Here is an 11,819-nt window from a genome sequence, read left to right as displayed (position 1 = left end):
CACATCTGATTTGAAAGATCCTAAGAAGATGAAGAACTATTATGCCGGATGATCAAATGAATAGCGATGCTGGTCAAATAAAGCATCACTTTGTTCTGCGACACGTACAATCTTGGATCAACTCTCTCCGTTCACATGGATTTGATCCTCTCCATAATCAACTTGGAATTTTGGAACCTTTGAATATCCAAGTCGGGCCGCTTGCTATACAGTTTTAAATCAATCAACGTTATTGCTATGGTACAGTATTCCGCATTATCCTAACAGATGTGCTACTTAAAACAGACTGCTTTCATTTGAAACCTGAAGAGTCTTGACCTTTAAAATCAATTTGTAGAATCCTTTGCATTCTGCTTTTAAATGATTACTGAATAAGATTCCTTTTGTTTAATGTCGGTGAACCGATCTCCAGGTCCACTAGGCATCATCAATCCAAGTTGGGCTAAAAGGAAGTTAAGATATAAAAGCCCAAATCCTTTGACTGCTTATAGAACGCGACTCTATCATTTGAGTGAGTGGTAAAGTCTGGCAGTGATTGGGCTACCGAGCTTCGAGATCGGAGAGCAGTTTGCGGATATATGATTTTCAATGAGGACGGGTTCATCTCAGAAAGGCAGCCTTCAGTCAACTGGCTGACTTGTGATGACGCATAAACTTCACTTTTTGAAGCAGTCAAAGCTGGTGTAATCTTAATGGCTGCGTCCAATATAGTAGTATATACAATGATAAACCAATCTTATAGCGTGATAAAAACTCCGTAATTATCAATTCTAACCGTCGCTCCAATCACAGTATCTCCAAATAATTCACAATTGTGAATGGCTCTATCAGATAGTCGAGCAGTTTCAGTTCTACACTAGCAAAAAAAGATCTTTCAAGAGATGCTGCTGAAAAGTTGATTGAGGCTACTAGTGTTTTAACGTTCAATTATCTTAATGGAATACATCAACAAATTAATTGTTGATCAAATTCGTTATGCTTCTGACGTTGAGTTGAATATATGGCATTAATTGTGTTTCTTTGAACTCATGTCGGATTCGTGAGTGTACTGTTATATATATGTTTGAAAAAGGGTAGTGATATTATTTGGACAACAGTTGGAATTTGACTCTAATGCAGGGATCCATTTTGTTTCTCACAAAGGTGACATAGCTACTGGGAAATCCTTGCATCTTAGCTTGATTTTACTCTTCTCCAGGTTTGCTAGTGGTCCGATCAATCTAATCTTCTAATTCATTAGAGCAAGTCCTGATGGTTGTCACATTGGCGCATAAGGGAACCGCGTGCTTGTAAACAATCGGAGATGCGTGTTAGGCTAACAGCTTTAAAATTTTTTGACCCAAAAAGGACAAAACATTTCCATGTTTCATCTCATGAGGAGTAGGAAAAGCCGTCATTATGCAACGCACTTCCACCAGTTAGAGAGCACCCAATATTCTCACCAAAGACTCGGGCTTCTTAGACGGCCGCGGATGGGATTTGATCCCAGTGCGCTGCGGTAGTAAACCAAAATCAAGACATCATATTTTGCAATCGCACCATGCGACGGCTCGCCCAACTCCAAGTGACTTTTGCTGCTTCTTTTCATTGTTTCATAACAGTGAACCGATGGTGCAATGCCAATTCTTGCCATTCCATGATTGCATATGAACGGCAGAACATTGATACCGACGAAGAACGTAGAAAACATCAGTAACTCTTCAAATGAGAACCGCGCAAAATCACGGAGCGACTGCTGAGCAACCATACTGCAGATAAAATAAAAGATAATCGAGATCTCCAAGTGCCACTCAACCGCTCCAGAGCTTCAACTGCCATGGCTCAATCGGTCGGGTCAATGCACTATAACATTTTTCAAAGCCAGCTAGCCACCACTTGTGTTATTCGACCGTCACCAACTGTTCGACAAATGTTTGGGTTGCTGGAGAGTGCACCCCGGCGGATTGAGGACAACTGAAATTCCAAAATACGGCTTCAAATATCTTCAACTTCCGTTGAAGAAATTTTAGTGGACTCGAACCACGTCGATGAGCATTGCACTTCGGGTGCTGGGAATCGTTTCAAAAAATAGGTCTTGGATCGTCCTTCTGCTTGGGTGGCGAACAACCATAGCGCCGGCCATTGATTTTGGCTTGTGGTTTATTTGCGGCAGCCGTTCTTCTCAACCACTCTTCACAATACATCCATAAACTGTGAAGTCAAATAAATCGAAGAACGAAATTAAATATTTTACAATGAAAATGGATAGCAAATGAAATCTATGCAAAACCGGTTTTTCCAGCCCAAATCAACATTTATTGTTTAAAAAGAATCCAACTAATTCAATCAAATTGTCTGGGCTGTTCAAATAGTATTGCCACAGTGAGCAACACAAATCTGAAACAATACTGTTGAGTAATCCACATTTCATCAAACAAACACAATTAATCACCTCAATCCAAGTTGACGTGAACAACCATACACAATCCATCCCTAATTAAGTCATAGAGTCTTTTGATGGAGAAATCAACTTGCAAGTACGGCACGCCGTTAGTCAACATATCAACGCTTTACTTTTGTATCAAAACATTCAAGAGTGAATGAGACATTGCTCTGCCCTCTTAGAACGCTGTGGCTAACTCAAATATTGATGAACTGGCCGTGAATGGTAGAATGACCTCCAAACTACTAGGAAATATTTCACCACCATAAATCATTTGTTTACGATAATTTGAGGCATTGCATTTGATTACCTCCAATAGAAGCACAGATTCATTGAGCGATTCGTTCAGTGAAAGGAATCGAGTTTCTCAAGAGAGCAAGGCCATTCAAGCCAACCCTTTTCAGTTTGAAGAAACGGGCGGATTTTGATCAGGAGGGGACAACAAGCAACTGATTGTTTATCCCCAAAATCGCCAACCCAATTATTGTTAGAGAATTTCACTTTGACAAAGTCAAAGATGTCGTTTGAAATGAAAAATTAATGGATTGGAGTTGAAATCTCTCACCACCCTTTTAGCGCAAATTAGGTGGCCGCTGTGAGGTGCACTAATATAGTGACTGAAAGAACTAACAGCAAATGGAATAGTATGCCACCGACAACTTCGAGCGAAAAGCAACGATCCAAAGATTGATCTGCTTTGTGATGGCTTTGCATCATGATATGTAGAGCCAGCTGCTTCAAGTTTCTCCTTCTGTGGATTAATCTTTATTGGATTTGTCCACGGATAAGACTAATCCGGTTTTTTTTTTGAACGACGTATCTGAAGCACCGTTCATAGATACCACTGTGCAGTTGTCTCTTGAAACAATTTCAAGTCCCGGAAACCCACCTGGAAATCCTGCAGAATTTCTCAGATTGACCAATGAGCTGACTGATGGCTTCACTAGCGTCACCATTCCAACTGAGAATGCAGCGGTATTTCGCTCATTTGCATGTAGTTCTTTCAAGCTTTGGTATCTTTTCATTGAGAAATTGAAATAACACTCTTCTGCCCAACCGTCTCAAGCATTAAATGATTGACCACCGTTTGCATTCTTTTGTTTTAACCAAAGTCAAGTTGTTTAACTCCATATGTTCATTTGCGTAACGTTCAAACGTTCCAAAAAGGCACAAAATTAACATTTCCATGTGCAGAATCATTAAAATTCTGGCGTCGATATCACCTTGAGAAAAAGCAGTCATGTCATGCGCTTAAAGAACATTGAATGACTTCAATGCAGCAACAACAAAGAAGATTCAAAGATTTCCACTCCTCCAGAATGGACAAAAACAATGAGAGTAGTCAATATCTTACAACTGAAAAGCATTTTCAGCAAAGCAGTCTAGGGTTGGCGTGATTTGGTTTGACACAAGTGGTGGGAAAAGCTGCAGCAACCAATGTATGTAATAGCAGAGCGGAATGTAATGGTGTCTTTGACTCCTGTGTAAGCAATTTAATTACATTATCAGAGTTATCAAGATCGGTTTTACATACTGCTTTAGTTGCGGCAAGCTGGTCGATATCAGATTTACCACGTACGTTCGCATCAGCAAAAGTATCAGTTCTGTCGGGAAACCCAGTACACACTTTTCAATTCAATTCACTGTAATCAGCACGATTTTTCTTTTCAGTGTCTTAACTATTGTGAATAAAATCATCACCCTCATTTAAGTTTTTTTTTCCTTTATCAGCTAAACCAAATGTTGTTAGGATACTTTGGTGAGTGGTTGCTGAAGACAGATATACGCATTACTCCGGCAGCAATAGGTGGACCTGCAATATCTAATAAGATGCATGGTCCAGCGGCCGCTAGTAAAAAATTATTGAGAACATACTTGGCTTCGTCAAAGCCACAAAGAAACATGAAAGCAAAAGACTGGTTATGAAGGTAGAATACTTGGTGGGCCGTTCCGCTGTTGTCGTGGCCAAGAAAAGCAGAGAGGAGATTCCTATCTCCTTCGTTGGATTCGTGACTTCGTCAATAATTAAGCCATTCGCAAGACAGTGGTGCTTCTTTAAAACCCAAGGATGTTTGGATCAACAATATATTGCGATAGGGGTAGTCAAAGGAGCGCCATAATTGGTGAAAATGTAATTCATAGAGAGCAGTTTGCACAACAACGTTTTTCTCCGAAAGTAATCCGGCTCATTAGCATCAATTAGGAAGTGTCTGGCAGTTGTGAAGAATAATTTTTGCGAAGGTCACAGCAGATAGTGCTATCACGGATAGGGATTTAATTATTCACTACTCTACCCGATAGATTTCAAAACCCGCAAACGTAGCACAGCTTTCTTATCTTCTTCAGTGAGTTAAATAAATTGAGGTTCAGATGCCAGCACTGCGCGTAAACCTTGCAAAGGTTAGTTGGACCTCACTCGGTGATGGCTATCGAGAGACATCTAACTGCCAAGTCAATTTCTAGGATGAATTTGCCTACCCCATTCACCGTCAAACTATCCAACTAGCTCAAATATGATTGCACCTTCGTCAAGAAAGATAATGGATTTTAGTTCAGATATGTTGGTACCGCACTTCAACAATTTAGGTGGACCTAGCATGGCGATTCAAGAACTCCATTGAGTAAGCAAACTGAAAATGAAATATCGTAGGAAAGCAATTCGCAGCAAAAATCAGCGATTCGAAAACTCATTTGGAAAGTGATGACTGATCATCATGCAACAGAGAGCCGTCTTTTTCAAGTAGCACCTGGTTTGGGTTGATCATTGTTGGTGTTGCCTGCAAAGAACTGTCACTCACTTTGAACTGCTAACTCTTGACTTTGATGAAGTTCTCCATAGATTCAGAAGATGGTTCCCTACTTTTCTGCAACATCAAGTTCAGTATACCGATCAACAATTATTCCAAGGGCAACCATTTTCAGTAATAATTTGAGATATGAAATGGCCTGCTTCTCCATTGCATCCGGTGCAGCGGCGAAAAGAATATTATACACTGATACTTTTAGCTTTCGGCGTTGTTTGGTTTTTATGTAACCAATCATACCTTGGTAAGCTGAGGTTTTCAAAACCCAAACGAGCGGAAAAAATTTAATATATTCTTTTTCGATCAAAGTGAACATTGTTTGTGCCCGCATTTTGATATCAGCGGTTTCTGAGTTTTAAATGGATACATATGTTTCAAAAACGCAGGTAGTTGTTTCACATAAATTCAGCGTTGACACTTGCATGAATAAGATGAGTTGCCACTTCTATTTGATGCCCCTTGAAATATGATGACACCGAACAGCAAGTGGGAGTCTGCAGTTTTCGTACGTAACTACTGGACAGGACGGTTCAGAGTCTCTAATTCCTTCAAGCAGACGTAGTCGTTGAGCAATTATTTGAGGATTTGAAAACCAACCAGTTCTAGCACAGTTCTTTGTCTGCTCCTAACGACAGAGAACAAGGTGGTTTTCAGGTGGAGGATCATCCAACCGCTCCGTTGGACAATCAAGCTTTTCCTGAAGCTCTGAACGACATCAATATTTATCATCGGTTCTGCGGAAGTTGGCCTAGCAACAATAGTGGCAATCTGCTCTGCTGCCTAAAATTTAGGAAAAGAGATACTTTTAATGATATTTACTGAATTATATTAGTCCATTCAACTACATCTCCAATGTAATCCACACGTTAATCACATTCTTGGTTTGTTTCAACGAGTTGGACTATTTGAGGTTCTGCACCAATGAAAGCAGCAGCAAATTAATCAGCATCATCAGTACATTAGTCAGATTTCTTTGAATCCAATTCATTGTCATCGACACCATCCCCTTGTCATCATCTGACCCGATGTGTTATATTTATCATCGTCATTAGATTCCTTATTTGATTTATCGACTAAAGCCATTGGAGTTCGGTTATCGTGGCCATTGGCAGTGGTGGAAGGAATTCCGGTTATGCCGCCAGCGCCAATCGGTAGTACTCCATTGGAGAGTTGAAAAGTTCAGTTATAGCAGCATATGATTCATCATTTAAAAAAAATTTCGTTTCATCAAAACGTCAAAAAGAGCTGAAAGCAACACCGCCATATTCCGTCCGTACAGTCTGCTTACTGAGCAATTTACCTTGTAGCCGGCAAATCTACACACCGCACTTGAAGTGCCATAATTGGATTTCCACAATTGGTAGGAATTCACGCTATCAGTAGCACATCCAAGCACCTCCATCATAGAACCAGTTGGATTCCATTTATAACATAATTCAACTGGCGAAAACACAAGAGCCCCATTTTCTGTGCCAATTAATTTGATGAGAATCACTGCACTCTTCGTAGGACTTTTTAAAATGTAATCACGAACATATAGATCACTGATCATTGTCCTGCTTTCGCCATGGTTGGATTCTGCCAAAGATCAGCGACGATATTTGATAAGACTCATAACAAAGTAACATTTGATGTTGTATTCCTTCTGATTCGCAAAAATCGTTGATGAGCTCGGATCCAAACAGGATATTAGGCTACGCAATATAGTGTGTTTGACCAACAATTACTCTCTGAATTTCTTATATTATAACAAGCTGGCAACAGCTATTCAAGGTGTAGCAATGGGACTTAGAACATCAAATCAACAATATTGATCCGGAAAATTGAGACAATAACGTCTCCCATCAACACCAGCAACTTCGTTTGCTCATCAATGTCAACATGAGGTACACCAACCGCAACAGTAGCCTGTCTTGTAGACGAGTTAGTAATATTTATAGATGGACTCCAGTGTGACGAGACTCACATTTGGAGCTACCTGCCGCCAGCTAGCCATAGAGTTTGGCGATATCATTCGAACAGTCTCATTTGAATGACGTAAGTGCTCATTGCAATTTTTACTAATTAACTCATCAATAGATAGGGCAGCGGGTCATACTATAACGATGATGCTGCTTTTTTACCATTATATGCGCTTTCCAAATTAGCTGATTCGTCTGTAAATGATACACAGACCCCGTCGTATGTTCTGCCTCGAATTGAGCTGAATTTTGGAGGTTGGCAAAGATGAAGAACAATCACTAATGATCGACCTTTGAGAACAACACAGTACCAATATTTTTGACAGTAGAGATACAAAGAGCATTTTCAGCGATCTGACATCAATGCTACGCTAAGCGAAAGAACCAATCAGTGATAGGGCAAATATAAAGGAAACCAGCGGAAGCAAATTGGAATTGATTGGAATTCAACATTATTTAGCCAGTTACTTTCATTTACCATGAAAACAGCCACTGATCAACATTGTGGCCATCCAAAGCATCGACTACAGAGAATGAATTGCTTGGAGCGGATGAATCAGCCGACACTGATCATAATAGCAATCAAACACTAGTCAATTGTTTGTTTTTTGCCAAACAATAGCATTTTATTCTGTTTCATTTTGGGGTTTCGAATGGTTTCTGTTTAACGGGCTCAGACAATGATGGGCCAGAGCAACTGACAAATGCATCACCACCAAGATAATTCGCCAAATCCATTCCATCAGTATTTGAAATATGGTGAGAACCGGTAAAGGGGGTGAGAACGATTTGCACGTAGGCGGTGACCTCAACAGATGCAGCTTAAATGAAAGCCACATTTTCATCAGCGTTCTGGACCATGTGAATATTTACAATTGAATTCACTAAGTCAATTATTCCAATTTTCTGTTTTGCATAATGGATCTTGCCACATAGCAGATGTAAATTTCCTTGCCTTAGTATCTCCAAGCTGAACAGCATTTGATCCGTCGATCTTCTCCCAGGTAACGAATAGAGCACCGACTTTCGATTTTTCGCTTACCACTTTCTGAATTCAGCAACAGTTGTTTGTCAGGAGCCAACAGATCTGACAGTGAAGGAAAAGCAGCCTCCACATTGACCGAATCAACGTCATTAGCAAAAGTATTAATTGCTTTGTTAATAGCGGGAAGCAACATACCAAGGTGAGCGGCTTTGTCATTCAACTGGAAAGGATAAAGTGTCAGGAACGCAGCAGCAATTACTTTCACTGATTTTTGCCCGTGATCTTTGGCAATTCGGCTCGTAACGTGCTGAAGCAAATCAAAGTTAATGCAACAACGTCATGAAGTTCTTAATAATAATGAAGGGAAGAGGGAAGGCAAGCAATCATTACAAGAAACAGGGTTGTTTCACAGAGAGTCACGGGAGCGCATCAGTGACAAAGACCAGCAGATTTAATCTACACCCCTGAGTGACTCACAGCAGATGCATCTTCAAGTACTGTGAACAGCTCATTCTTTCCACCAAAAGAATTTTTTCTTTATATTGCTGTAACTCTGATTGCATCCCATATCACTTTGCTGGTGACCCGACTGGTCAAGACCATGTTCCCCCGCCACACCTGATAGCTGGTGGGCAACGTGAGTGATGTTTTGCTCACTTGGAAAATGGTTAGACTACATCGAACCAATCGTGCCAAATCTAATTACTGCGATAATGGGGGCAGCGGTGAGCAGCCCGCAGGTGTACATTCTGCCCTTCGGAGTCTGGCACCGGTCTGGTCCGGTTGCGTTCTGTGATTTATCCGACTTTCCGCAAAAGAATGCAGGTGAATTCATTTATGCTCTTCATTATACGCATTTCTTCCTTCAAAAAATTCGGATGCGTTCTTTTCTTTACGCTCATATTGTGAGCCCTCTCCAAGTCTAAATCCAGTTTGTTGGTGTCTGGCCCTAATCTGTTCTCGCGACGTTGGTCGCTTAAGTCAGTTCTCCATAAGAAAAAAGCCGATCTAATTCATTTTCTTCTTTCATATATTATATTTCACCTTGAGTCATTACGATTGATTCACTAGAGCAGGATTTGACTCATGTTCCCACTGTTCGTTCAAAATAACTTACTAGTTAATTGAATGCTGCAATTGCTGGTACTGGCACTTCAGTCTGAGATCGCAATGATTCTGAGACTGCTCCGTCTGTTCAAGCGACTATTAACGAAAATCTTATTCAACCTGATGATTTTGATTCTGAAAATGTGATCATTACTGAGTATTCCCATCTTTGATGGTCGATCACTGGCTCCATACATTCAGCTAAATTGGATGCGGCGCTTTAGAATGGGTAATATTGCCTGTTGGATTTATCTAACTTGCAACCGTTTTAACGTACTTTTTGAGTTGAGACCTCTATTATCATTTCCAGGTCACTTACCTGCACTAAATGACAAGAGATATTAATGAAAAAATAGAATCAGACTGCATTTGTTGATGAACTGTATTGGAATCGTGTCGAGATCTGCAGCGGTACTCAAGGTGCCGCCATTTTCCATGCAGAAATTGTTCTCCAGAGATCCGCCGCAATAAATGGTTTTACCCAATGCACAGTCCTTCCTGTAGTAGAATTCATAAAAGAAACAACCTTGGCAAACCATCTTCGTCATGAACAGTTCTTTGGCTGTTCTGCAAATAGACGGCTTTAGAGTCCGTGTGCAAAAAGCCATTTTGCAAATCAACACAACAACAAATGACATCTTACTGTTGACACGAAAACAGCATTTTGGCTAGTGAGAGATTGGCAGCACGGCCAGTATTTTCTTGATTATCAGTATTAGCTGAAGACTCTGCGGTTACAGCAGTTCTGGATAAGCCCAAAGTTGGTCAGTCGCTGCTTGCTTGATGGTTAGAAAAAGCTAGCAACCTGTTATTAAACTCCAAACTGTGTAGCAATGGCTCTGGTGTTTTGCACCGTATTTGAGATAACCATGACTGGATCAAAGACATCGCTGTTGTATCAGTTTTTATTCGGTGCAATGGAAGACAATTTCGTAAATTTGAATCTCACTAGCACCGCGATGTCGCTTCAAGGATGATCATTAGAAAATGTGTTTCAAGGTGCTCATCGTTCAAATCTAATTTTCATTTTTGCGGCTTCAAATATATGGGCCTCGTGGTCTTTTACAGATGATTGTGTTCGCATGAACGGTGCATAAGCTGGTCGTAAAGCAAGATCAGGACTTAATGAATGACTTGTTGCCCCAATATCAGCTTCGATGAATACCACCAATTGCGGTCAAGATAAGCGTCATCCAGGATACACTGATGAACGAAATTTACTGTAATCTCTTTGCATTTTCGCTGCTCTTAGTTAAAACTGTGGGCCTTCTTATTAAAGAAAAGCAACCAAAGCCGTTTAGAAGTGGCCTACAAAAGAGGCAACCGTTGCTTTTGATCATTTCCCACTTGATATTTTCTGCTGAGGGGGGTTTTTCGAATTAATATCAATCATTATTTGTTAATGAATGATAATCTTCAGTGAAGATACGTTGAAATTGCTTCAATTGCGACTGGTTTATCACCTGTTCCCAGGATGGTCTGTCATAAGAAATTCAATTGTCGACTAATACATAAATCCACTTGGAAGGTCCAAAATGTTAACCAGTTAATATCCAAGCCGTTAAAAGTCCTTTGTCAATCTAAACAAATGAAACATCGTAAGGCAGTTCTTTAAGAGTTTCATCGAAGTGCGGTCTCCTATCGTTGGCACTACAGAATCATGACAAAGGCCACGACAACGCGAAATAAAGAGAATGTTCCTGATTACATGTAGAGTTGAAACGTGATTCGTGCGGTGTATTTCATCAGCTTGATTCGAGCAAAACATGGGCCTTTTTTGACTACCCCTTTCAAATTGTTTTATAGATGGAAATCAACTACCCCTTCCAGGATGCTGTTTTGATGCGCTGCTTTTGCCTCGATTCGCAACTAAATCAGGCAAACCAAGTTAGGTGATAATCATTCTTCTCCGCTTTTGACGAGTGCAACATGATTTTATGAGCGAAACGCGGATGAACTCCTCGAGACAACAGTGCCGTTTTAAGTTCTTCTTTTCGCTTTGATGAATTCAAATATTGGTTTAGGACTTTATCATTTCCTGCCGTTAATCTAACAATCCCGTGCTCAATTGCAGTTAGAAACATTGCTGCTGCTCTTACGGCCGGAATTAAATCCGCTGTTTGCAATGACCAAAAAACTACAACTGCAACTCCTTGAAAGAATCCAACAAAAAATCACGTCAAGGAGGAACGACAATAACTTGATATCAGTTCCAATGAGGAAGAGAAAAGTGGTGTGGTCGACAATAAAGTAGTATTAAAACAATCTGTTGAATCAACTGATGATGCTGATCATGTTTTTGATGCAAGCACTGGTGTTGGATACGATATGAACCAACTAGCGGAAAATAAAAACATTCCTCAATTTCATTTTTACAAGAATGAAAAAGAATTAAAATGGTTGCAAATTATTTAAGAGTCACTATTATTGAGTCGTCGCCTACGACATATTCGGACGCTGCTTTTACTGCCTCTACTGGAGTGAAATCAATTTCTCCAGTCACAATCTGAAGAGCTGCTTGACGAATCGAGCTTGAGGCA

At 40.3% G+C, this 11,819-nt stretch overlaps 1 protein-coding gene across 1 annotated transcript; it reads left to right on the top strand.

The window, feature by feature from the left end:
- Positions 1-3,696: 3,696 nt before the first annotated feature.
- Positions 3,697-11,694, top strand: ASCRUDRAFT_8751 (uncharacterized protein; the record flags this gene model as incomplete). Its single annotated transcript, XM_020194959.1, has 2 exons — positions 3,697-3,809; positions 11,490-11,694. 2 exons carry the CDS (start codon positions 3,697-3,699, stop codon positions 11,692-11,694), a joined length of 318 nt encoding a protein of 105 aa, XP_020046857.1.
- Positions 11,695-11,819: the final 125 nt, after the last annotated feature.

This window comes from Ascoidea rubescens, assembly GCF_001661345.1.
Source record: "Ascoidea rubescens DSM 1968 unplaced genomic scaffold ASCRUscaffold_8, whole genome shotgun sequence".
Classification (NCBI taxonomy): domain Eukaryota; kingdom Fungi; phylum Ascomycota; class Saccharomycetes; order Ascoideales; family Ascoideaceae; genus Ascoidea; species Ascoidea rubescens.
The sequence above is the reverse complement of the archived record's forward strand: the minus strand, read 5'-3'. Positions and strand labels throughout refer to the sequence as shown.